Source organism: Neofelis nebulosa, chromosome 3 (assembly GCF_028018385.1).
Source record: "Neofelis nebulosa isolate mNeoNeb1 chromosome 3, mNeoNeb1.pri, whole genome shotgun sequence".
NCBI classification, from domain to species: Eukaryota; Metazoa; Chordata; class Mammalia; order Carnivora; family Felidae; genus Neofelis; species Neofelis nebulosa.
The window spans coordinates 127,544,575-127,572,329 of NC_080784.1; the positions used below are offsets into that span (position 1 = coordinate 127,544,575).

The window sequence follows — 27,755 nt, forward strand, 5'->3', positions numbered from 1 at the left end:
TGAGAGCAATGGGCAACAACCCCCGTGCAACTGAAAATCTGCATATAACTTTTGACTCCCCCAAAAGTTAACTACTGTTGACTGGAAACCTTACCAGTAACGTGAATGGCGATTAACACATATTTTGTATGTTATGTGCTTTCCATACTGTATTCTTACAATAAAGTGAGCTAGAGAAAAGAAAATGTTATTAAGAAAATCATAAGAGAAAATACATTTACAGTACTGTTCATCATTTGTCCCCCCAAAAATCGGTAAGAGAACACCTGAAGTTCAAATCTGTGTTGCTCAAGGGTCAGCTGTATATGGGATTTGCTCTATGTGTTAAGTCATCTCTGACTCATGTAGTTGTAGATGATTTTAGTTTCCAAAGACTTGTTTTATTTATTGAATACAATATCTTTAATTCACATTTTAATATTTTCAATTTGTGCTTTGGTTCTTGTCTTCTCCTTTATTTTGTTATGTTTCCATGAAGTCGAACATGCTGAGTGTGATATCAGTTGCTACGTTTCAGGGAACATTAAATTTAAGGTTGGTAAGGATATTCCTTACTGAATCATTTATTCCAGGGCCAATTTCTCCCAGAGGTAGCAGTGAAGAGCCAGCGGTCTCTTGTCAGAGAGGCCTCTGCTTTAAGCATGAGTACATTGCGATGGGTAGTTTATCTTTCACCAGGGTTCATGCCGAATCAAAGAGGACAAAAAAGTTAGGTTCCTCCCAGAGAGGTCAGCAGCTTTGTTTGTATCAGAGAGCTTAAGAATGTAGAGATGTGTTCTTTGGCTCTGTTATCTTTAAAATGGCATTTTACTTGGTACTTTCTCTCAAAAAAGAAGAAGAAGAGGAAGGAGGAGGAGGGGGAAAGGCTCAAGCCAGCCCAGTCTTTTCCCACTAGTGAGAACGCTAAACATGACTTTTGAGGTCAAGGCCAAAGAAACCAAGGACTGAGCCTTATTCTTGGGCTGACTCCAACCCAGACTTTGCATTCAAATGTGGTATTAGATTTCTTGACTCCAAGGTCATGGCCAATAGGCAGTTGAGGTTTTTTTCAATGGTCCTCCCCGCCAAGAAAACTGATAATGTTCTCCATATCCTCTGGCAATCTATGTTGATTGTAGGAATGGGGTGTGGATTATACATTGTTGGGTACAATTTCCTCCCAGAATACAATGCATCTTCTTTTAGACATCCCAGGGAGATAATTTGGACATAATGAAGATCTATAGTAATCAGATAATTACTATCGATTGCTCTTTAGACGTCTTGATGAGGTAATTAGGGTGTACTGGAAAGAAGCTAGAACTGATTGATTGGCATGACTGTAATCTCAAAGATTTCTAATTATGTTTCTTTTCTTCTAACGGCTTATAAACAAACATCATTTTAGCTTTAGAATTTGTCAGGTGCCAGGTTCACTGGGAACATCAGCTTTCCCTATTATGCTAACTAGACACCGAACATGATCAACATAAGCTCATTATGCCTTGCTGCCGAAGCAGAAGAAACTGCAATTAACCCTCACTTTTCTCATTCGTCTTCATTTCCACATGGCCAGATTCTTGTGGAGGAATGGAGGGTGAAGTGTTCCACAAGGAACGTGTGTGCAGTGCTGGGTTGGGTAGGTTGGTGTGGCTCAGTGGGGACCCTCGGAGCCCACCGAGCTGTGGGTGCAGCAGAGCCAGGGCACAACATATGTGTCCTGGTAGAAGTTTGACCGGTTGAGAGTTGGCCGACTGCTCAGACTCCTGTCACAAGTAATAGCTACTCATCAGTCAGCAAGGTGGAATACTCTAAATGTAAATATTCTGAAGCAGCTGGACCATGCTCGTCTCTCTGTCAACGTGCTGTTGCCTCTTCTCTTCCATTAAATACTAATTAGAGGAACCCATGTCTGAGACCATTTTCCACATGATCCTAGTATTGCCTACATCTTAGAGGACCTTTCAGCAGCTTGCATTGTTCAGAATAGTGGCCTGGCTCAAAGATGATGGATGCTAAGAACCACAAAGAAGCAGCTAGAAATGAGCTATTTACAGCTAATCAATGATGTTGGTAAGCTCTGCACTTATGGGGCTCCATGTGCATGGGTTAGAATTCATTCAACAAATGCAACGTGGATGTATTTCCGGGCAATCTGGTTCCCATCCTCACAATTTTCCACTGTGACCCATCTGTGCTCGGTACCCCGGTAGGTGCCTGATAGGTGCGCGTAGAAGGACCTGAATGAGCGCCTGTGTTCTTGAACCCCATGCTTTCAACTGAAATGTCACTAAAAAGATAAGTTAGTGGTTTGCATTTATATTTTTATAAAACCCATTATTTTCCTGAACTCTGAAAGAAAGGAAGGAAGGAAGAAAGATCACAAATCGCCTACATATGTGTGTCACTAAAACTTTTAAAGCGTGAGAGAAGCAAAGTACACAGGATGGTTCCAACCACAGAGACTCGGGATATTTTGTTCATTGGTAACTTATGGTTTGCTGCTGTTTGGATAATTGCAGCTGTACTTGGAAATGCTTCGTTAACTCCCATTAGCTTGTTTGAGGAATGGAAGTAGATTTAGAATTTGTCTTCATGTTACATCTTTATAGCATAAGTAAAGTTACATAGCAAATTTTTTGATCAGCCGTGCTTCTTGAAAGATGAGGCAATTGTTTTTCAACTTTGAGTAACTCTTTAGTTCAATATTCGGTGCTGACAGACTTTCCTAATTTGTATTAGTATATTTTCCTCTAATAGGACATATAATGAGTATATATATTTTTGATGATCAAGAAGTGTGCAATGGATAATTTTAAGCAAAAAATGTTATTATTTCTGTACGTAAAGAAACTATAAAAAATTGAAAAAATGCCCAAAATGAATTCCAGGTCTTTACTTGTCGGCTGGTTTTACCAGGTCCAAGACATGGGTTTGTTTTCTAGGGGGTTGCCCTTTGCCCTAAATGTTTATTGAAAATCTCCTTACTTCAACTGTTTATCTATATTCCTACCTCCCTTTTTCTTTCATTTGGAGTTCTTCCCATTTGGGGCTCTGATTGTTGTTTTCCAGGATTTGATTAAATCTTCCACTCGTCCATTGGGAAATGCAGCCTGTACTGAATTTGCTTCACAGCATATGATGTAGATTGTTGATGGTCAGGTGGATCCAGTCACATACAAACTGGCAGGGGCTTCAATTGGAAGGTCTCCAGGCCGCAGAAGAGGGAGTCTGTACCAGTTGGTTGTGGTGTGGGGGCGGCCCGGTGAGGAAACATTACGCATTTGATGAGACGGCCGGCCAGCAGAAGACATACGATTCAGTAATTTGCTTTTGACTTTGGGCATGTCATTGTAGGAGGTATTGCAGCTTGAGAGACAGATGGGAGGACAGCTCCTAGAAGAACCTAAGGCTCTTCATTTTAAAGGCAGCACCCACAACCTGCGCCTGTCGATTCACGATATCACCCATTCCCTCTGGAAAAGCAAATTGCTGGCAAAATATCAGGTAAGGTTCCCAGGCTGAACCAAAGGACTGGAGACAGCTCCAAGAAAGAAGCCTAGGGGTGCCTGGGTGGCTCAGTTGGTTGTGTCTGACTCTTGGTTTTGGTTCGGGTCATGATCCCATGGTTCATGAGTTCAAGCCCGCATTGGGCTCAGTGCTGACAGTGCTGAGCCTGCTTGGGGTTCGTTCTCTCCCTCTCTCTCTCTCCCTTCCTCTATCTCTCAAAAATAGATAAGTAAACATTTTTTTTTTTTTTTAATTTTTTTTTCAACGTTTTTTATTTATTTTTGGGACAGAGAGAGACAGAGCATGAACGGGGGAGGGGCAGAGAGAGAGGGAGACACAGAATCGGAAACAGGCTCCAGGCTCCGAGCCATCAGCCCAGAGCCTGACGCGGGGCTCGAACTCACGGACCGCGAGATCGTGACCTGGCTGAAGTCGGACGCTTAACCGACTGCGCCATCCAGGCGCCCCGATAAGTAAACATTTTTAAAAAAGGAAAAAGGTCTAAAGTTAGTTAGAAATCAGATATTACTCTCCTTGAAATTAATCCTGCATCGGTAGTTGTTTCTCTAAAATGGTGTCGAGTTTAGGATTTTTGAAAAATATTATAGAATATTTGAAAGAATTCTTTTCATATTTCTCCCTCAAGAATTGTACTGTTATTGTTTTATTTTTAGTAAAAAGGACTTCCAAGTCCATCATTTCAATTCATTTTCAGAATAAATGCTAATATCGAATTGACCAGAACAGCCTCAAAATTGCCTTCATAAGGAAAACCAGAAGAACCGTGTTATCACATGTGACACAAATTAGGCTTCAGCCTTGCTAGGAAAATACATTTACATTGAAAACTTGGAAGGAACACCAATTTGGAAGTGGAAATAGCACCTGAAAATAAAATGTGGTCAGGATTTTATTAAATAAGAGCATAAAAATACTGGTCCAAAATCTCACTGCATGGATACATGGGGAAAGCAGAGGCCTCTCCAAGGGTTGTCCATTGCCCCCCTACCCCCGCATCTCTGAGCCCGAGCTCCCAGGAGGCTGTGCAACGCAATCTCTAGCCTCATACCCAGTCCCAGGAGATGCAGGCACACTTGGATAATCTGTGAATCCGTGTCTACATGCACGCAAATCCGATCCCACACCCCAGCACTGCAGCTAAGCTGGGTGCGACTTCCTGATATAAGTCAGTGAACATACTAAGAGTGAAGAGAAGGTTTCTAGTTCATTCTTAGTCTCATATATCTAGTACTTAAATATAAACTGTGGCAAACAAACTTCTTAGCTTGCCAACAGTCTGAAGCTTTCATAAGGGGTGCAGACCAGGCCCTTCTGTATAACTCAGCACTTGGTAGAGGGATCAGGCTTTTGACTTTCTCATTAAATATCTTCCTTTGCTGGGGCACCTGGGTGGCGCAGTCGGTTAAGCGCCCGACTTCGGCTCAGGTCAGGATCTCGCGGTCCGTGAGTTCGAGCCCCGTGTCAGGCTCTGGGCTGATGGCTCGGAGCCTGGAGCCTGTTTCCGATTCTGTGTCTCCCTCTCTCTCTGCCCCTCCCCCGTTCATGCTCTGTCTCTCTCTGTCCCAAAAATAAATAAAAAACGTTGAAAAAAAAAATAAAAATAAATAAATATCTTCCTTTGCTTTCTTCTCTCTCTTATTTTGCAACTGCCATAAAACCCCAGAAATATTTCCCTTTTATGACCTGTATCCTTTGTGCAATCATAATGGAAAATACTATTTTAATAATAATGATAATCTGCTATTAGTTCAAGCTAAGCCTTGAACTGGCTGAATTTGTAACATCTTCCAGACACTCCTGCACTTTGGTTTATCTCATTCAACCCCAGTAGGTCTATGATTAGGCTACTCTTTCACTTACCTTTTCACAGATAAGGAAACTGAGGCACGGAAAGATTATCTCACCCCACGTCACCAAATAGGCAAGGGGAGAGTGTTCGCATTTGTACTGAATTTGGCTCCAGAGCCTTAGTTCTTAACCACCATTGTTCTCCCCCCACCCCCACCTTTTTTTTTTTTTTTTTTTTTTTTTTTTTTTTTAACATATCAACCTTTTCTTTCCTTTATGGGAACAAGATTCTAGGATGGGCTCTTTAAGGTGGTCTAGAATTTTAGAAAATTTATGTCTGTTAGAGGCTTGGCGCTTTTTAGGCCAAGGATTTTCTGTGGCAGCTAATCGGCAGCCCACAGTTTCCCACTTGCAGTGAGTTCTGACTTTCCCCCCTGTCCTGTGCAGAGGGGGCATATAGGCATGAAAACGAACTAGATCAGTGGTTTACCCTTTAGACTTTCTTTGCTTTTTTCCAGAATACCACGGCAGGGATTCCTTTTAATGAGCAATGACTGGAGTGTGTAGGTTTTATTTTGGGAATTGCTAAACTTTTGAAAAATCACTTACAATGGCTTCTTTTGTGACAGAGAAGTGCAGACTGGTTAGGTAAATGGATTCTGGAGGCTGACCCCCTGGGTTCATATCTCAACTCTGCCACTTACTAGCTGTGGGATTGGAGGGTGGTAGATTTAACATCTCTGGGCCTCAGTTTTTTCATCTGAAAAGCGGGTTGGAGTGTCCCTACCCCTAAGCCTGTTGTGAGGGTGAAATAAGGTCACTTGTAATCCTGAGAAAAGGACTTGGCCATGCAGTGTCTGAGAGTCGCTTTTGGTATTAGCCCCTCATTGGTGGTTAACGTTTGTATACCCTTTAGGAAATTCCTTTTTATCATATATGGAGTGGGTCTCAAAGAAACCTCCACTGCACTTTCACCTTGGAAAGATTCAGCCTGAACACAGTGGAACTGGTTTGCAAACTCTGCGTGCGACAGGTGGAAGGAGAAGGGCAGATCTTCCAGCTAAACTGCACCGTGTCAGAGGTAAGAAGCTCTTTCTTGGCTGCCTCTGAAATCAGGGGAAAGAACGACCTTGGGAGGGAGAGGGGGTGTGGAGGATAAAGGTATCTCAGCATAGGCCATGTGGGAAGTCCTGAGAAGCTTCCTGTAGGTTCTAATTATTAATAGAATACTATTTTTAATGAACACAGGGAGCCAGATATATAAAAGAATATAATAGGAAATCCTTTTGGAGAAAGAAGGCTTTTATATTTAGTGACATGCATTTAAGGATCGTGTTCTAACTTTTTACAACAGATCTGAATTTCAAGTGTAAGGTTTAATTTAAGCAGCGTGTACACGGAGTAACTTTTCCCAGAGCGTCCCCTCGGAGCGCCATACTCTCCCCGTCCTCCTTTTGAACAGTAGAAACCCTGCACCCTGGAGGAACAAAGGAAAAGGAATCAGGCAAATGGTCAGAAGGCAACATTTCCTGGGGCCTCGAGGAGCCCAGCTCCGCGCTGCTTGCTGAACCACAAAGCGCAGGACTGTCGTATTTTTAAAACTACAGCGGGACGGCCTGTGATTTAAAAGACGGCTTCTCCCTCGCGGTGTCACGCGCGGTGACGAATGAAATGTGGCCCTGCGCCGTGTGGCGCGCTCCATGTTGCATTTGAGGGCTGTCTTCCATAGCAAACCAAGGAGTGGGGAGCCCGTCCGCTCCGGGATGCTCCAGCCTCCTTTCCCACAGCCTGCCCGGCCTCGGCCATCACTTCCTGCTGTAGTTTCAGGAGACTTTTGACTCATAAACAACTTTAGTCACAGACCCCGGTGACATTCATAAGGAATGATCTCGGTGTCAGGGCGCCATGGCAACCGCCCGGCCCTCCGGTGCGCAGGCCCGATCTCCCAGGCACACAGCACCACCCCTGCTGGCTCCGGAGGGTGTTTTCACTTTCTGGGCCCAGCGGGTCTGCAGAGTTCAATAACCGCCCAGCTCCAGGGACAACAAAGGCCGCGGAATTTGGGAGGGGGCGAGGAGGTCTGCTCCTTTGATGCCTGCTTTCAGTTCAGTGCGAACGTTCGCGGCCTGATGAAAAGCTGGACGAGGCGCGGCCGCCAGTGAAAGAGAGCTGTTGGCGCGCCCCTCCCCCAGGGCCGCCAGCCCCACGCTGGGAAAAGAGTTTTGCATAGTGTAAGCCCAACTTAAGGACTTCCCTTGTCGTGCCAACGTAGAGGAAAGGTGATTTCTTTTGCAACTTGGTGGCGGTCAGCTCAGAGAGGCCATCCCTTCTGTGGCCTCGGAGGCCTTTGCCCGCGCGTGACGCACAAGCTCACATAACCAAGGGAGGGTCAGAAATGACTGGAGTCAGATGACTTTGGGTATTATGGGGCACTCTGCTGCTTTTACTTCTGGGTCACTGAGTCCCACCGTCGTGGTTAGCATTTGAATGCGGGTGCATGCGGCCCACAGAGGGGGACAGACGCGTGGGGCTGGGTACTGATGTTGAGGAGCAAGGCTCGGCTCTGAACAATTGATCTGGAGAGCCCTGAGCCCCCTATCCTCATCAAAAGCTCCAAGTAGGGGTACACTGTGACTGACAAACCGTAACCAAACAGAGAAAAGGCGCCATTTGTGGTGCCTTTCTCCCGCACAGCGCTCCTTCCTAGGGTCACACAGCTAGCTGGCAGGTGGGCTGGGGTTGCAGTTCCAAAGTGCTATCTTCCAAGAATGAGCTGACTTGCCAGGAATGTGCTGCCCCCGCCCCCCAGCCACCCACCACTCAAGGCAGTCACCAGCAGTCATTTATAAAGCCATAGCCCTTGGCCTCTCTAGTCAGGAAGGACCTGTTGCCCCCCAGGGAGACCAGACTGTGCTTGACATAGACCATGGTGATGTCAAGAGCCAGACAGTTGTTCTTCACTGGGTGCTTTGGCCAGAGATTCCTGAAGGAGAGACAAAGCCTTTAGTCTCACAGAGATGGGGTTTAATAATGAAAATGTCTGAAAGAGTAAAAGTATGGGCATGAATGCATGCCCAAATGTAAGTAATTAAAGGTTTTACTTTTTTTTTTTTTTTTTTTTTTTTTTTTTTTAGAGGGATATGGGCAGAGTAAGAACAGGGAAGCTATCCATCAACACCAGAGGAAAAAGTAGTGTAGAGAAGAGAGAGAAATTTAAAGGCTCTTCAGACCTTCCATTTAGTTGTAGCTATATGCAAAGACCTCTGGTAGGAAATTCCCAAATGGACAGTCCCATGGGGATATGGGCCATTACTTAACCCCTCTTGCCTCAGTTTCCTCCTGTGTAAATTGATATAATAATAGCATGAAATTTTGGGTCTGTTGTGAGAATGGAACGAGTGAATGGTAGTAAGTGCACTGAACAGAACTTGGCTTACAGCACATGTTCAGTTGATGTTCACCATTACTGCTCCCACCGATGCTATTAGGATCACTGAATTCTTGAGTAAACTCTGCCTCTGCAAGCTGTGGCATCTGTCATCAAATTAAACTTTAGATTCCCTTTTTATCAAAATAATAAAATAAAACCTCTGCCAGCCACTGTAAAAAGAAATGAATGGAAAATAAATCTCAATAAGTAAATAAATAAATATTAGTCCTCAGGGTAAAGGAGATAGCTTTTATTCCCAGGCTGGTTTTTCATACCTTGCTTTAGTTCATAGCTTTCAACCCTGAAAAAGGTAGAACTTGAGGAGGCAGTATTAGTCAATTGTTTTACTAACAGATTTCCAGATAATAATAACAGTTATAATTTCCTACATTTGCTAGAATAATCTTTGTGTACATCAGTCTGCTGTACTCATCTCATGCACTTACTCTTCAGTTTTCTAGAACCCGTTTAAACAATCATTAGGAAAATCTAGTTGCTGTTGTTTTGTTTTGTTTTGTTTTGTTTTAAGAAAGAGAGGGCACAAATGGGGGAGGGGGCAGAGGGAGAGAGAGTATGTCAAGCAGGCTCCATGCTCAGTGTGGAGCCCGACACGGGGCTCAATCCCACGCCCCTGGGATTGTGACCTGGGCTGAAATCAAGAGCCGGATGCTCAACTGACTGAGCCAGCCAGGCACCCCAAGAAAACATTTTTTTTTTTAAGTGGCTTTAGGAAGAAGAGTCAGAGTATGGGAGTGGAACGTTATTTCCACCGCCCAGTACTGAAAATGTGTGCCGTCACCCACAGCAGCTGTTTGGCTAATGTTGAAAAATCGTATGTCTAACTAAGGGAATCATAACATCAGAGACAGATGGTACCAATATCATAAACGATTATTGTAATAAGCATTCCATAAGAGTAAACTCTACTCTTACCTGGAAATAAAGGAAGAACTAATAACTGAAGTTACTAGAAGAAATGGAAATGGAAGTATAGATGTATATTTTTCTTTTACCTCCAAGGCTGGTGTCAGCCATCTGGTAAGAGACGCAAAAAAGTTGTGCCCTATTGGGCTAATTTCATCCATGCAGAAATAAATAGGCACAGCAGACAGGGCTGGTGACTCAGACTTGGAAGGCCCACATGAAGTGGTAACGGTTTTTACTCATCAGGAAAAGGTTGACAACAAGAATACATGAACAAACCCTCCCGAGAGGCATGCCTGCCTTTACCTGGCCTTTACTTCAGGATTTAACGGTGAGAAGAGCCGTATTATTAGCCACATTTACCTGGAAGGATGCATAACACACTACTCTGTGGGTTGGGCCTCTGTCGGGATCTCTGTGGGATGGGCCTTTATCCCCTTTCTGTACGAGGAAAGATGTTTTCTTTCATTTCACCAAATTTGAATTGAGGAGCATCTGTGTGCAGGGCACTGTGCTGAGTACCAGGGGGATTCTGAGGATGACAAAAATACCCTCATCTCCAAGAAATTTAAGGAATCAAAAGAAATAACACATAAATATGGCCAACCTGCCCAGAGCAGATGTGTGGACCGGGAAAGGTGCTGCAAGAGGTCCCAGGTTGGTGACTTTCGGTGGGTTTGTTCAGGGGAGGTACCCCAACATGTGTTTGGGTCCAGACTTTGAGGGATTTACCCAGCAAAGAGTAAGGGAAAGGGCAGAACTATCAGAGGTCCATCCTTTAAAAAGGCACTAGGAAGAGTGAGTGGTCCAGTCTGAGGAGAGTTTGAGTTCTGTCCAGGCAACATGAGACCGGGTCGGACTGTGAAGTGGTGGGAGAACGGGAGGATGGGGCCCCTAATGCATGTCAGGCCTGGACCCATACTATGCAGGCATCGCCCCTCAGGCCTCATACCACCCAAGGGGGCAGGTGGCACAGGTATCCCTCACTGTGGGACTCCATGTGGTAGGAGGAGCATTTAAGGCTTTTTAATAAGAAAGAAAAGGGAGAAACATCAGCGTGGAACTTTGGGAAGATTAGTCTGGCATAGACCACAGGTAATCAGTAAGGAGATGTGGCCAACAGCAAGCATACTCTCTGGGGAAGCAAGTCTGAGCTACACAAAGCATACTCCTTGTTGCTTCAGGCGCAAATTTAATCTTCACTGCCAGCAAGGGATAGTCATACCTGGGGATATGCGGCATTTCCTTCTAGGCTCTGTTGTTACTGTCCAGATAGGAAGCAAGCAGGATCTGAGCACGGGTGATGGCACTAAGCTGTGGAAATACCACGTGATTTCTCTTCCCCTCCACCTCCCAACCCATACATACATCATTTTTGCCTAATACGAGTGTTGAAGTCCTTTGGTTCAGAAATCCCCAACACAAATGCATTGATAAACACCATCACCTGCCCCTGGGTCATTCTTCTGCTCTCCTTTAAGTCCTGTGCCCTTGAGGTCAGGATTCCTCTGTCTTCAGGGTCCCTTGGAAGGAACTCTGTCAGATGTGGGGAAAGATCTACAAGTCGTGTCTTCACTGGGGGACCCCAAATCCCACATGTTGCTAATGTGTTTCATTCATACCAGTCTTTTAACTGGCATGTGCTGGAATGAGCACAGAGGAGCAAATGGAATCCTCAGTCTCCGTTTGTCAGTTTTGGGGTTTTGAGGCCAAATACTGTGATGGCGGCCAACCCCATCGTGTGTATTATGGCAAAAAAAAAAAAAAAAAAAAAAAAAAAAAAAAAAAAAGTTTTGCTCTAATGTGCCCTCCCGGCCCCTGGATGGACCCTGTGCAGTGGGATTGCACAAGCCGAGCCGTGAGCCTTGGCAGTTGGCCCCAGAATACAGAACGTACTGTCACTGAACACTGGGACACAGACAGCAGTGATCCCCACCGGGCAGGAGCAGTTTGGGGGGCTCTGGACAGTGGTGGCACTGACCCCCTGAGCCAAGCACTCTGCAAGACACCAGAGACTTCATGATGACTGAAACTGTGTCTAGTTTATCCTCCAGCAACTAATTATGTACACCAAGGAGTTACCTGCTCTGAGAGAGAGAGGGAGAGAGAGATGACATTTAAAGTAGATTAAGTGGATTTTCTTTTATTGCTTTAATAGTTCCCAGGCAACATTTGCTTTTGCTTTCCTAACCAGCAGAAGTGATCAGAAAATGATTAGAGTTTCTCCTGCAGATGAAATTCAGATTTTGCATTTGTGCTGTTTTATGAGCTGAAACTATTTTAAGAGCCAATTTATGATTTTCTCCCCTAAAATTAGATTGAACAAAAATAAGGGTGTACAGCAATTGGAGGATGCCATTAGCAGCTTGCCCTAAGGCAATCTACTGTGTTCACCATTTTCTGTAAAAAATTAGTCTTAATTTGATATCATTTGGAGGAGAGCTGTGTTCCATTTCATTCAACAAAAGCAGAACTGACTCTTCTTCTGCAGAGGTTAGAGAGAGAATTTACTTGGGCATTTGCCCAGGGCATTCCCCTCAGGTCAAGACAGTTTCTAGAAGCTCTGAACTCCCAGCCTTCTAATCTCAGATCTGTTCATTCACAAAGAACTGCCCTTTCGAACATTTCTCCCCTCTTGAAATCTAAAACTTTAGGAGGATTGATAGTCCTCTCCCTTCTTTCATCCTGAACGGGATGCGAGAAAAGCTGCTATCGAATCCCACCAGAACTTCCACCAAGCCCAGCCCAGAGCGAAAACCTATACATTCAAGGCTATGCAAAGTCAGCACAGAAGGTACCTCTTCTTCTCGGCCAGGTCAGGTCCCGGCTTTCGGACAGGAAGAGGCCATTCTCTTCTTATTGCGCAAAGCAAGGCATTATGTCGATTGGTTCAATAGAGATTGCTTTTGTCTTTGGAAATAATGCTGTGTTGTTCCTGTGCCCAAACTACAGGAGCCTACTGGCATCGATCTGCCTCTGCTGGACCCAGCGAGCACCATCACCACCGTGACGGGACCCAGCGCTTTCAGCATCCCTCCACCTATCAGACAGAAGCTCTGTAGCAGCCTGGACGCCCCGCAGACGAGAGGTCATGACTGGCGGATGCTGGCCCATAAGCTGAACCTGGACAGGTGGGTATGGCTGGGCTCCTGTTTCTGTTAGACACAGAGCACCGGGGCTGATGCCCGTGAGACTTAGGGCAACCTTTGTTGTTTTCTACCCATACACCTGTTTACTTTTATTTTTACCTATTTACTTTTTGTCATTCTGCAAACCCGTATTAAGTGGCTTCTTTGCATCTTGCATCTTGGTCTCACAGACACCTTGTTGAGAGATATCCTGGGCTTATCTGACAAGACAAGGATCAGGTTTTGTGATCCACTTTGCAAAGCTGATGGGCTAAATGGCCCTAAATAATATATCCATTCACTTAAAGTAATTGTTGTTCCTCAACTCAGGTTGAACAAGAGCTGATGCTTGATGGTTAATTAACATGCTAATCACCGCATTGATACTGAGTTATAAAGAGACCTCAGGAGCCCTTCTTCGTGGAATGTTGCCATCACCACCAAGCACAAGACATGGCATGATCTGTCAAAGATGATCAGAGCCTGGGTTGGAAAGAAAACATAAGTGTTTTGATTTCCTGTTTAGGATATGACCCGTAGACATCTCGCCTCTTAAATTATCTTACTCAGAGTTGAGGTTAACAAAGTTAAACATCACATCTCCTGTCTGGGGCTGATCTAATTAAGCATGTGCTAGTTATTTAGGATGGCTCCCTGTAAACCACAGCTTCTCCAGTGGGACCCGGATACTTAAAAGACAAATGGAGAGACGGAAGGGTTTAGTACAGAGAAAATAGGTCTGTAAATCTCACCCTTCAGCACACTCTCCCATTCCCAATTACAGGTACTTGAATTACTTTGCTACCAAATCGAGCCCGACTGGCGTAATCCTGGATCTCTGGGAAGCACAGAACTTCCCAGATGGAAATTTGAGCATGCTGGCGGCTGTCCTGGAAGAAATGGGAAGGCATGAGACAGTGGTGTCTTTAGCAGCGGAAGGGCAGTACTGACTCGTGCTGGGACTGGAAATGAAGGACGGCAATGCACAGGGAGTCTGTGGCCGTCCAGGCCATCGCAGTTGAGAAGGAAATCCAGAATGGACCCAGACCGATGAGTTTCAAAGGCAAGACTGCAAGCGGGAGAGAGAAGGAAAACATAACACAACTGCTGATACACGTGCCCACTTTACTCGGACATCATCACAGGAGTTAAGAACAATTGTGTAAATTTGTACCTTGAATTTAGAAATTGACCTAATTTTCCTCTTAGTTGGGCTGTATGCTGTGTGGTACAGGATCTTACAGTTTCCTAGGAAACGCTTTTTATTGCTATCCAGGTATATGGATAAACTTTCTTAACAAACCCAATTTCTACAAACGTTGTTTACATCAAATTGGACAGGGATGCGGACACTGTCCATGGCTCGTTCTATTTTTGTTTAAATCATTTGAAGTTGAAGCTGTGGACGGTTTGTTGTGTCTATTTCAGATTAGTAATTTACAGAGAAATCGCAGACTTTTGCTACAAACTGTGTGCATCAAGTGTCTCAGATAATCCTTCCATTGGTGTTCTGTTTCTAGAACTTGTAGAACCAGTGTTACTGTTTGTATCAGGGAGGTGGAGAATCTAAGTGTAAAGGAGAAATAACTAAGACTCTTTATTCCTTGAGGGCACCCATCTGGTGCCCTCTGGGAACAAAGCTGTAGCAATGCAGGGAAGACAGTGATTCATGTTCAGCCACACAAACAAGCATTTCTTCACCACGTGTGTGTTTGTAATACGCAATTTGAGGTGTTTTTTTAAAGGTATCATTATTATTATCATTATTATTATTAATGAGTATTTACAGGTATTCTAGTAAAAGGATTTTCTTTTAGCTTCTGTTTTTGTTAGCAGTACTGTTAGTATTTAGATATTGACTAGACCTGCTTCACTCTTCTCACATAAGGTGGGCGTGGTCACCAGTTTAATTAAAAGGCTTTGCTTCCTTGACCTTTTATCTTTCTTGCATCCTTCTGCACCAGAAAGATAGTGCTCACTGGCTTTGTCAGTCTCTTTCAGCTCGCTCAGGCAAGGTCTTTCTCCTCCGAGTCTTGTTGGAAGAAGCGTTCTCTATTAAAGTTCACTGAATATTGTAGTTATGTGATTGCACAATGACTCCCCCAGGGTACTCTGTCTACTTTAGAGGCAGTGTGCATAGAGGAACAGCCTCCGAACTGGCAATCGGAAAACCAGTTCACATTCTGGCTTTGTCATTGTCTAGCTGTGCTACCTTGGGAAAGTCATTGAACCTCCCTGGACCTCAGTTTCCCCACGTGTCCAATGAAAGGGTGGAAGTATTAGATATTCTCAAGGTTCTAAAATGCTAGACTTCTCCTGTGATGTCTCCAGTCTCATTCATCAGTCTGAGGCCCACACTGGACGCTGACCTGGATCAATAAAGAGCTAGCTAGTCTCTTGCCCAGGCTACAGTATGCCTTCCAAATAGTTCCAGCTTTGAAGAGGATGATCCTTACCTGTAACCTATTTGTCATGCTTCCCAGCCTCGTCTTTGTGCTGCTCACCAAGAGATGGCATCCCTTTATTATCATTTTCTTTCCTCTTTGGGGACCACTTGCCTTCCTGACTCGTTGCAAGTTATGTTCTATTATTGTCTTAATCAAACGTTTTTAAAATTAAAAAAAAATTAACCAAAAAGTAGTCAAACGACTACTTTGTGTAAACTATGGTATTTCCTGAGAATTATCACAGGCCCTTGGTTTTAACCCAGGGACTCCATTCATTCAACAGGTGGGAAATAAAGGGTCAATAGCCCAGAAGCCAAGCCACGACTGAACAACAAGCACCCATGTGTATGAATCAGAACCTTCAAAACATGGCCATGGTTCACTTTTGGGCTAGAGGTATAGAGGTTACTGACTGGCATTGAACGAGAAATAATTTTAGATATTTTCCTCCTTCTTTACCCATATATTTCCTCTTCTATTTTGGTGACTTCTTAGTACGCCCAAGATTCCTCAAGGCATCCTCATCATTGAGGAACTACTGATACCTTGTTATGGAGCCTCTTCTCTCACCGTTTTTGTTTCTTATCTTCTGTTTGGGGCCTATTTTCCATAACCTGTCTCTCTCAGGCCACCCCTGCACCATAGATAAAAACATGTTACACTTATCGTGAAAGGAAGGGATTGCAGTAATAAATAAGTTCAGTGGATAATGTTTGTACCAATGCGTATTTGACCAAAAGATAGTAACACTGTATGCTACGTAAAAAGATTTTTAAATAGATATTTTTTTACAAAGAGGAGGACAAAAGATTGCTATTGTCCATTACTTCAGTTTGAAATAACTTCTCAAGATTGCTCATCAATACTGGTTTGGGCAGCTGTCATCTGTGGAAATCAAGAATTAGAAATCTGAAGGATGTTCAAAGGAACTTCCATGCTTAGTGGAAAGGAAAGAGTGGTTGATTCCTTGTAAGTGAGGTACTCATCTGTCATAGAACCTGTTATGTTCCCCATCAAGTGAATGGCAACTCTCTTACGTACAACACACCATTCATGTCCAATAATTTTCCCTACGAATTCTGATTTCCTTTTCCTTTGGAGTAAAATAATAGCAGTTAGGTTGCTCTCAAACTTAGAAGGTCCAGATTCAACAGTTCATTTCATAGAGAGCCACTCCATCATTCTATGTGACATGTCCTGCCTTTGATTCCTAGGGTTTCTATATAGCTTGTGAGGAAGGACGTGCTTATTACTTCTTTGGGATGGGGAAAAGAAACCTATCATTTGTGCATAGTGCCATCTAGTGGTGCACAACGCAATCTATCCTAGTGTCACATAAAAATTCACGTAAAGTTGTTTGACAAAGGGAATTAATAGCTAAACAGTCAGGATCTTTAGGACCCACGTGAGTAAATTTTCACTTCAAATCTATAGTTTTCTTATTGTCACACTTCTTTACTTAAATCACCCATAAAAATTCCATGTCACTATAAGGCTAGTACACGAACTCTTTCACACACAGTATGTATCAAGTTGGTTTGGGGTAATAGGAATGATAGAAATAAATCTGTGTATAAAACAGTTTTTGAAGAGTTGTCATGTTTAACATTTACATTTTTTATTGAGATTTGGATGTTTTAAATCTCCTACATTTAGTTTTCTAATATTTATTTTTGGAAATGTAAGAAGAATCCACTTACAAATAAGTTTTATATATGCAAACGACAGAACTGTGTCTAAGGAAGGGAGATTTGTGTTTGGTAACCAGGACTGGAAGGAAGATTCCTTTCTGCTGAATGTGGGTGTCTAAGGCAGAGGTCTCATCCCATTTTCATTTTATTCTCACCACATTCATTCAGATTTCCTTAGTCTGATCTGGAAGGAATAAAAACTGGATTCAGTACTGGTAACTGGACACAGGGTGATGACAAACATGTAACAGAGAACAGCCTTTTCACAAACTGTGTGGACACCAATGTGGACACTCACCTCCGCTACAAGGAAAAAATCCCCATCCTCAGATGAGTTCTTCAAAGGCAGGGCAATATTTTGGGTGAGGTGTCCAATACTCAACTGTAAAACCATTGCCCATTTTCATATGTACTATTATTTTAGAGATATTACTCTCTTAACCTTTAAACAGTAGAGCCATTCTTTAGGAAGAAGTCATGGAGACTGAGTTTAGGACACTCTGGAAATTAGATACTCTGTAATTTTTTTTTAAGATATTTATTTCTCATGTAAGTTAGATACCTTCAAAGTAAGCATTCAGATGGTGGAATCAAGACTTTTTACTTCTGGAGAGAAGCAAACGAGGCTCTCGTCCTTTGTATCCCCGTGTGTATGACTGTCAGGAACACGGCGGATATGCTTTCGGTCCACTTCTGTCATCCACGTATGAGGAAGGGAGCCAGTAAGGTGATCACTAACTTCCTAGAATTCACAAGCCTTTGCCAGTATATGGTCTGCCCCCATGGGGTCAAGCAAATAAAAACTATATAAGGACCTGCAAGAGAGTGTAAAGAATGTAGAAGAAGTTTACATGTTGAATTTTCAGTCTTGAAGTTGAATGTGAGTTTTCTTTAGCTTTTGCTGAGCAGTTGCTCTGGACAAGTTATCTTTTTCACATAGAGACCTCAGTACAAGTCCAAGGGCCAATGAGGGAATAATGACCATGGAAACAGCTGAAATGAAACTGGGTTTTATCCATCTTCTTTGAGAATAGAGGAGCTTTTGTGAATCAGAATGTTGTTGCTTAAAGCCAATTATTTGTAAAGATGATAGTGGTCAATGAGCATTAGATTTTATAGATCCAATAAGGAAAATATTTTTATTATTATCTCAAGGTAATAAGACATTTTTTTTACCTTCCGAGTGCCTCATAGGACCAACTATTACACTTTGGGTTTTTTGTTTTTGTGTGGTTTTTTTTAACCTTGTTGAACTAATGTTGAATGAAATCCTTAGAACTTTGACTCTGTGCAATGAAGTGCTGTTTCTCTACCCTAAGAAATATATTTGTATAATCTCTGGCTGTAATGATCACTTTCAAAGATTTCCCTTGCATTCTCTAATGATTTTTTTTCAATGGAATAAGTCATAAGGGGAATAAATATATTGCAACCAATGTTAATTTAAACCTGTGTCCATACAGGTCAAGTTAGCCAAATGGAGTCATAAGTATTTCCAGAATTCATGCCTAAAACCTGCTATTTTCGAAAGGCAGGGGTGGGGGGAGGGGGGAATGGCAACGTATGTCACTGGGTAGGTTTTCCCTGTGAACTAAGACTAACAACTTTCTGATCCTTCAGGCTTACTGGCCTTGTGCTTGCCCCCATTTTCAGAAACCCTACTTAAAAAAAAAATCTGTCTTCAGAAGAGTTCAGGGCTCCCAGCTTTTCCGGTAGGCTTGTCCCCTCCTCCTATTGATTTGTGGTGGGATTACTAATGAGCTCATTCAACCAAATGTAACATATGCTCCTCAACTGATTTTAGAATGGCTGAGGGAGGCATCACCAAGACAAACCACTAGGAACTCCACAAATGTGCTGGTACACAAACCCCAGCAGCTGTCAGAACGCATTGTTGGTAAGAGGCTGTTTCCCAGCCAGCCATACACTTAGACTCTCGGGGATTGAAGAGATCTTCCAGAATCCAAAGTTGGGAATCTCTGCAGAATGTCGCAAGAGTTGTGGCCGGTACACCAGTTGTTCAGAAGACAACGAGGAAGCTGCCCTGAGACACAGTCAGCTGCCCACCAGCCAAAGTATTTGGCACTGTATACCAGCCTCTTAACATGCCATTTGAGATTTGTGCCTCGGCAATATTGTAAATTGCCGAAGGCCATCACACTTCAGGGCCCATTATAAATATTCTCAAATTCTATGTGTCATCCTTCAATTCCAAAGATCTGTTGGAATTGGGGCTATCAGAGCTGCTGTTGAGCCTGATGGCGCTGACCCAGGGTGCAGTAACCCTCATTTCTGGAGTTCAGAATGTGAATCATAGGCCGGTATCTCTGAGCAGTAGCCTAGGAGTTGATGAGCCATTGACCTCTGCACCTCGGCACGATGGTGAGGCAATATCCAAGAATCGTGACGTGAGCTATCTTCTCCAGGCTAAAACAAACCTGTTTTAGAACAGCTTAAAAGAGCAAGAAATCTACAGCCAGTGGAAAATGCCTTTGCCTTTTTATACTCTTAAAGTCTCATATGACGCCTGTAATCCTAGGGGCTTAAGTTCAAGTGCGTACCCCTCCAGGCCTTGGGAAAGAAAGAGGACAGCAATCAGAACAAGCTGAGTGGTTTGCGTTCTCCCCCTCACTCTTCCCTCAATCTGCTATTGGTACCGAATCCCTCGCCCTCCAGACAGAATGCATTCAGCCAATTGCAGGGAATATCATCAGTGTGTGTGTGTTGGGTGTCAGTGTTGTACATGTTCACCGAGTTTAACGTTGAGCTGTAGCAAGTTGGTGACCTTCCGCTTCGCTCTTTCTAAAGAAGACAGGCAGTGTTTGTCAGAGAGAAATCCCCAGCAGTCTGTGTTGAAGAGCCTGTGTCATCCACCTGCTGTTCCCTTTGGAACAGTTCAACTGCATAAGTGTCGGATTGAGATTTTGTGCTTTGTCATTTTTCTTTTGGAAACACGACAACACAACTTTGGCTTTTCAGATACGGAACACTTCTTTTGTTGTTGTGGAGTTCCCTCTTGCTGTATCTTCTATGCAATTCCTTTTCTAGAAAACCCCTGGTGGAGGAGTGCTCTCTGGGCATCCCGTCCACCATGCCGCTGTGTGGTGAAGGTGAGGGATGCCGGCTCTGGGTGTGCCTCTTCTCTCTCCCTGCTGCCTCTCCCCGTTTTTCCTGCAGTCCCTTGGTTTGTAAATTGCCTGCATTTATTCTGTCAGCCAACATGTACAAAATGTAAGAAAGAATTTTTAAACAGGTAATAAATTATATTTATAAGCAACAGAGTGCTACCTCCTTTGTTTCTTCATAACAAAACACTCCTGTGTGAAGGGTCACCCTGCGTTTCTTTCGGACACAAAAGCCCTTGGAGTCCGCAAGGATGGTAATCACAGCCTCCCTTGGGGACAGGATGAAGGTTCTGGAATCAGTGTTTCTCAAGCCTCTCTGCACATTATAATCACCTGAGTAGCTTTAAAAACCACTAGTGCCTGGAGGTGCCTGGGTGGCTCAGTTGATTAAGTGCCATACTCTTGATTTCAGCTCAGGTCATGATACCACAGTCATGAGACCGAGCCCCGTGTTGGGCTCCGCGCTGAGTGTGGAGCCCGCTTAAGATTTATATTCCCTCTCTCTCGCTCTCTCCCTCTCTCTTCTCCTCCCCGTCTCAAGCTCACTCTCAAAATACACAAACACACCACTAGTACCTGGCTCCCGACCCTAGAGGTTCTGATTTTATAGGTCTAGGGGGTAGCCTGGTTGTCCAGAGCTTTTTAATGGCCCCCAGGTGATAGTGGTGAGCAGTAAATGGGGAGAACCAGTCTTAGAGCAGCATCAGAAGGTCCTGGGGACCTTGTGGATAAAAAGAATATGGGGCTCTACCCCGAGAGACCTGATTTTAAATGAAATCAGTTGTTTGCAAACAACTACGCTAATCGGTAGGGCATGAAAGATGAGCCCGGTAACACAGGATGCCCAGAGCTATGGCAAATGCCACCGGTACAGGACACCCCGTCACCCCTTTAGAGGGAGCCAGCAGAAGGCTCCAAGCGTGCGGTGGATGATGGCCATGAAACGAGTGGAATCAAAGGCGGCTCCTCCCTTAGTGAGAGAACTACTTGGAGCCGTGTCCTTGGATGGACCGCAATCTGCCCACCCTTGCTCAGGTGGGATCACAGGAGTGGATGACAATTGTACCAGTGCTGAGAAAACGCCCCCTCCTGAGGCCTGGGAGACAGTGACTTCAGACAGATTTAAAGCTGGGGTCACAAACTCAAATGTTTGTCGGGACTAAGGAAGTAGTGATTGTGTATAAAACTGGAACCTCGGGAAAAGAAAAGGCAGAAGTGGGTTCTATGGCTGGACTAGAGATTTCAACTCCATCCAAAAAGATGAAAATACAGGGGCACCCGGGTGGCTCAGTCGGTTGAGCGTCTGACTTCAGCTCAGGTTCATGAGTTCGAGCCCTGAATCGGGCTCGCTGCTGTCAGCACAGAGCCCGCTTCGGATCCTCTCTTCCCCCCTCTCTGTGCCCCTCCCCCGCTTGCACTTCCTCAAAAATAAACAGACACTTAAAAAATAAAGATGAAAATACAATTAAAGAATCAAACGGTACTTCTCAAAGAGAGCACAGGGTGGTAAGACTCCCCCATGCCGTCCACTGACCCCTACTCTGGAGCGTTGGCAGCTGGGATCCCTGTTGGGAAAGCTGAACCTATGAGAGCTACCAAATGAGTCTGTGAGGGCGCTGACATGCGACCTGGGCTGGGGACACTACGGAGCTCTCTAAGGCCTGGCCTCCCACTGTATCTGTCCTTCTGGGCCAGCACACAGGCACCAGGCAAAGAACCTTCTTCTGTCCCAGAGGTCCTGCAGCTCAGAACCTAGGGTAGAAATTACTTTCCAGAAACAAAAGTCCTTCTAAGAGTGGGGTTGTAACAAATGACTTGTGCCAAGAGAAGGTTCTGTTCTCCTGAGCTGGGATTTACTACCCATCTCCCTTCAGGTCCCATGAATGGCCATAGCATATAGAAGTGGGGCACAGAGAGGGGCGAAGAGGTGTGCCCACAGTGAACTGTGAATTCTTTAAACATCGCTAGCTTATATCCTGTTGAACTCACGTCGGTGAGGAAAAGCTTCTGCTACGTGCTGGGTGGGGCCTTCACGTACTTCACAAATTCATCTCATGTGCTGCTCATGAGAGCCCTAAGCAGATGGGTATTTTTATCCCATATACAGGGGAGAAAACGGTGCTCAGATTCTATACTTCCACAGAAGTGAGAAAGTGAAAACCACGGAACGTGAGCCAAGTCGATCTGAATCCCAGTGCTGGGATGAATTCCCTTGGCCCAAGTGCAGCTGGCTAAATGCAGCCAGTCACACGAACACTTTGGGGTCCCTGGTAACTAAGGGAGTATTCTTATACTGTCTGTGCCCAAACGATCCCGGGCTTCTCTCCTGACCCAGTCTCCAACGGATCCCCTCAAAACTAAACTTTCTACCCTACCTGCCAAGATTCACAATCCAAGCAGAAATAACCCAATCCTTTCCCTCTCCCTTTGCAGAGGGCTTTCTCTGGTCCAAGGGGACACCGTTTCCGGGGCAAAGGCAATAGCCTCCTTCTTCCATACCCCACGTGTCACGGCTGGGAGGAAAGATGGGGTGTTTATCATTCGCGGCCCTTGCATGGAACCCACTGCTTTGCGCTTCAGCCTACCAGGCCCGACCGGCCTCTGTCCGGACTCACTGCCCTCATAGACCATCCCCCATTTTCCTGTGGCCCTGGAGAACTTGGCCTCACAGCCTTCGTTTCCTTAGACTGCTACCATCCTCAGGGGCCCCAGGATCCGTGAAGACCTATCCAAAAGCCTTACTGTTGGGTTCTTCTTTCGGTATCGATAATCTTGTCCACTAGCTAAATCCCTGCACTCCTGTGATCGCACCCTCCTGCCCGTCCTTAGCCTTGCTGCTCTCTCTCTGAAGTGTCATCTGGACTGCAGCCCCTGTCACTGCTGGTACACCACCCCAACCCCAGAAGGGTTCTCTGTCCTTGGACCTAGTTTCCCTCCACCCGCCAGCTGCCTCCTCTTCAATCCCTTCTCTGGGCCACGTCAGCCATCTCCCTGGATGGTGGTGATCCGCGTTTTGCATGATCCATGACTGCATGTGCCTGAAAACCTTCAACCCTGAGTGAATGTTTGTTGCAGGCCCCAGGCCTACGCTTCGGGACTGACAGAAACCACACAGGAAAGTGGCACCAGGACTTTGTACCGCCAGCTAATATTCAGCAATGGCTGAGCGCTGACTTCATGCCGGATGCGTGGAGGGCTTCGTCTTCAGGATGGCGTCACACATTAGGTAATATTATTCTCAACTTGAAGGGACAGAAAAGGAGTCTCTGTGAGGTGCACACAGGTCTGTTGTCACACAACTGAGGGTATGAGAGGCTCCACACAGGCCGCCTGGCAATCCACAGCCCACCCTCTCGGCCGCTAAGCCACACGGTCGGTCCCATCCGCGAACCGGGCCCTCAGCGCTGCCTGTAACCATCTGGCTGCAATTTTCCACGGCGCAATTTTAAACTGTCTCACTTGTCCTAAACCCCTCACTTCCCTACCTTGCCTCTCGCTCTCAACAGATGATTGTGCCTCCTAATTACAGAGAAGACAGAAGCCATCAGACCATTTATCTCGCTCTCCCGCCACCAAACACATAAGCTTACCTGCATCATTTTCTTCCACTGCTGCCTTCCCGCCTGTTACAATGTGACATTTTCAAAGATGGAAAAAAGGCACAACTATAGGATAACAGACATGTTCTTTCCAAGGGGATAAAGAATCCATTTTATTTCAGTGGGGGGGGTGGGGGTGGGGGAGGGGGGAATGTTAAAACAAAGCCATATACAATTTGTAACAAATACAATTGTTTGTTCCCTAGTCCTGAATAATTACAGTATATACAAATTCAATAAGGCACTGGTTCCCCAAAAGAACACAAATGAATCTTCTTTTGAAACAGACAGACAACAAAACCCCTTATATATTGCCAACTTTTCTCCAAAAAATATGGCATTGTTCTTTGTTTTGTTTTACAAGAGGAATCATAATTGCTAAATTAAACCACTTCTGATGCCACTTCTTTCATTTCCACTGCTATGCGACCGAGTTTTCTAAAGAGATATAACTGCAGAACTATTCAAGTTTAAAAAAAAAAATTGCCTTCAGTGCCTTCCCGCTCACAAACAAAGAGGAACCAGAACAGACCAACGGGGTAAACCTCCGTAACGTCTAATGACTATGCATGACTCTAGGAACACGAAATTCTGTCGTTATTCAGTATTTCCTGTACCTGAGTACACAACAATCGAAATGTGTCAAGGAATTCCCTGGAAACAAAATCTTGGCATGTTTTCTAAGAAGCTTTATGTTTGAAGAATAAACAGAACAGTCTCTAGTGGCCTGTGAGCAGTGCTGTCTGGCAAGGCCAAGCCCTGTCTCCTCATACACGACGTTCATAGCACTGTCACTTGTGACTTAACCAACTACATGCTTTCATAAATAAATATTATGTTTCATTTAGTACTTTATCATCCATAATATTTTACTCTCTAATCCACATAATGGAGTTGTGCCAGACTCCAAACTGAACATAATATTTATATATACATATATATTTATATACTATATACACACATACATAAACTATAAACCTGAACATCTTAGCATACAAAACTCACATTAGCTAGCAACTAATATTTTAGGATTCCCTTGGAGGGGAGGGAGTGATTAGAAGAAAATCTTAGTCTTTGAAATAGTCTTGAAAGAAACAACTGACTACAGTAATTTTCAGGTTCCCACTTATTCTATTGAAAGACAAAAGAAAACAAAATTCACTTCTGAGCTACTAAAAATTTAAAAATCAGAAAGTATGATTTGGAAGTGAGTAGGTAGTCCCTTTAAGAACAATTTAGTATTCCCTAAATAAGGTGGGTTTGGGTAAGATACAAAGAAAAATCTACTCATAAATAAATGCCTATCTCATTGAAAGACACTAACAACTAAATGGGTCTTTTTAAATATATCAAGAATAATTTTTAAATGTTCATAGTGAGTAAATCAGGTTGAGGATTAGAAAGCAAGCTATAGATTTTTCCAAAACAACTAAACAAATAATATAGAAGAAATTTGGATATTATTTTAATTTCTTCCCATTCTTCATTGGAACCAAGTCCCCCCTACAAATCTAGTTTACTTTCAAATCATCACCTCCCCACAAAGTATTTTGATTGAAGTTACCTATGTATAAAAATTTACCAAAAATAACACACATTTTTATCTAAGAGGTAAGCCCAACCTTGCTTAAATTTAGGGAAAATCAAGAAACACAACTGCGTCCCCACTCAACGGGCATCAATGTTTGCTTATTTGTTTGTAGATTATCTAATTTAGAGGCACTGAAGTTTCTCTCCAAGGCTCAGATGATTATCACACTTCATTGTACGCACACATTCCTTCCAAGCTATCACAGGGGATACAATGTGACCCAAGGGAAAGGAACCTTTGGGTTGCGATTCAGGTGATTTTAATCTCACTAAAAGCAGCCTTCTGATTACAATTCTATTTGGAAACAAGTGTTTTTAATCTGGCAGAAACAAACATTGTTCCTATTCAAGGGTTAAGAAAATCTTCGTTACACACAAAACGCGGCTCTAAAGCACTGGGAAGAGAATGCTGACTACAGAACACTCTCTCCTGATGTTCTCCCAAACTGTAAGCACAGCTCACAACCACTCTGTGCTCTAAGACGTTTTCAGGTTGAACAAGTCACCAGCTGCAGGCCTACTCCAGAAGTGAGGAGAATATTTTCTCATTTTTCATGCAGCTGTCACATTTTCAAACACCCTCCATCCTTCAGGCACCAACTGGTGAAAATGTGTTATAAAACACTGCCCCCTGGAGTATTCTGGAAGGAACGTCGTGTTTAAAAAGACCAAGAAGTACTTCCCCAATTCTTTACTAAACACTGCAGAATCTCTAAGAAACAAAAGAAAACCACAGTAAGGAAACGTAGACGGATACAGGTGAGAGGGGTGTGCACAATTTTAAGCTTTATGTTCCTGTTGCTGAGGAATATTGGCCCTGTCAATGATCTGACTCACGTTCCTCAAAAGTTCAAACCCCACAGAGCCGAGTAGGTGAGGAGATGCTTTGCACAAGTGCCACAGAGAAGAAAAATAAATAAATTAATTAACAAGTGAACTGAACGTCATGAAAATAAAATAAACTGAGTCAGCACTCTTAAGACGTGAAATTATCATTTAGGGTGAGTATGCTCAATCCATATCTCAGAATAATAAATCACAGCAGCCATAATATTTTGTGCCCTCCACTTGCTCTCTTCTGCTGTCCCCTCTGGAGGTTATATTTCTACTTTTAAATTAAAATTTAGTTAAATTAATATGACATGCTTTCTCTCCTTCCCTTCACTCAGACACAAAAGAGACAGACAATAACAAAAAGAAACTGTCATTATCTATATATAAAATAAGACAGGCATACTTTCCCTTGTGCTTCTAAGGCGGGCTTTCCTGCACAGATAAGAGACAAGCCATTTGCACCCCCAAGCCTCATCTTCTACCTTACTGACATATTTTTCTTACAAACAGGAGCAAAATTAGCTCTATTTTAAAGAGGCTTGTTTACAACAAAACTGATGGCAATTTTATGTAATATTGATCCTTTCGTTTGAGAGATCAAAAACATGCATGGGTCAGTTCTCTGCACCTAAAAACAGCTCTGTTTGTGTTTAATGAAAAGGAAAGGATTTTACCGTGACAGAAACGCCTTAAAAGAACCAGAAACACAAAGTGGTTCTAAAGAAAAGCATCAACACTTACTACTTCTCAGAGAGTCACATGAAACCTTCATTTGTTCCATATTGCCTGAAGCTACGAAGGGTCACCTGCAGGAACCCCCAAACAAGGTCCCAGACAGGTGGCATCTGTACCCAGGTGCATTCACATTGCTGTGGCGGCCCCTAAATTCAGGGCTGGCCAAAGTGGTCTGAGGAGGCAGAACCGGGGAGATTTTCAGAGGAGTTCCACTCTGTGTTCTCCAACTTCACAGACTGTCTCTTGGTTTGAAGAGTGCAACAAAATTATACTAATGGAAAAAGGTATTTTAAAACTTGCCTTCCGGCAGAATTTCTGGGAAGACCTTTTGTTGTTATTAAACTATAATAGTAAAAACCTTAAAACATCTACATTATTTGTTCTATTTTGGCAAAATTAAAGCATCTTTTGAAGAAAAAAAAAGGGCAATCCCAAAATACAGGGCTTTCTTAGAAAGCAACACGCGTCATATCTTGAACAAGTTACCCAAGCGGTTTCTCCCTCCTACAAACAGACACGGTAAGAACGTGTTTATGGGAACTTCTCTTTGTCCAGGCTGCTCCCTGAGAGGTGAGGCTGAACCCACTGGGAAGCAGGATGGTGTTCAAGGCTTGTACTGTGGATGCTTCTGGAACATCTTTTGCTCTGCCCACAAACAGAAGAGTATCTACTGGCTTTCTCAAGAGATGCTTGTTTTTTCCCCTCAAATCAGAGTTTAATGTCCTGGGACTCTGACATTTTGGCTAGTGTTTTCTTGACGCGCAGGGCAGTCAGTCGTGATGCAGGATTGTGAGCCCAGCATTCCATCATGAGCTTTCCCATCTGCCTCAGACACTGTGGGAAGGGAAAGGAAAGCTGGAGTAACACGAGACACAGGGATTATCAGCAAGGTGGCCATTTCATATCTGGCTTTTGGTCTGAGGCTTCAGAAGTTTGAATATATATATTTTTTAT

The 27,755-nt window shown here is 43.8% G+C and overlaps 2 protein-coding genes across 18 annotated transcripts in view; one reads left to right on the forward strand and one right to left on the reverse strand.

Annotated features, from left to right (window-relative positions):
* Positions 1-20,195, forward strand: part of UNC5C (unc-5 netrin receptor C) — a 365,666-nt gene extending 345,471 nt beyond the window's left edge. For all 6 annotated transcript variants that reach the window (XM_058721861.1, XM_058721862.1, XM_058721863.1 and 3 more), the window contains 4 exons: positions 3,337-3,486; positions 6,215-6,379; positions 12,605-12,783; positions 13,565-20,195. In XM_058721861.1, coding sequence (XP_058577844.1) covers positions 3,337-3,486; positions 6,215-6,379; positions 12,605-12,783; positions 13,565-13,730 — 660 coding nt within the window. In that variant the 3' untranslated portion in view covers positions 13,731-20,195. The remainder of the gene's footprint in view (positions 1-3,336; positions 3,487-6,214; positions 6,380-12,604; positions 12,784-13,564) is intronic.
* A 3,530-nt stretch (positions 20,196-23,725) lies between these two features.
* BMPR1B (bone morphogenetic protein receptor type 1B) overlaps positions 23,726-27,755 on the reverse strand; it is a 425,442-nt gene continuing 421,412 nt past the window's right edge. For all 12 annotated transcript variants that reach the window (XM_058721870.1, XM_058721874.1, XM_058721869.1 and 9 more), the window contains one exon: positions 23,726-27,635. In XM_058721870.1, coding sequence (XP_058577853.1) covers positions 27,510-27,635 — 126 coding nt within the window. In that variant the 3' untranslated portion in view covers positions 23,726-27,509. The remainder of the gene's footprint in view (positions 27,636-27,755) is intronic.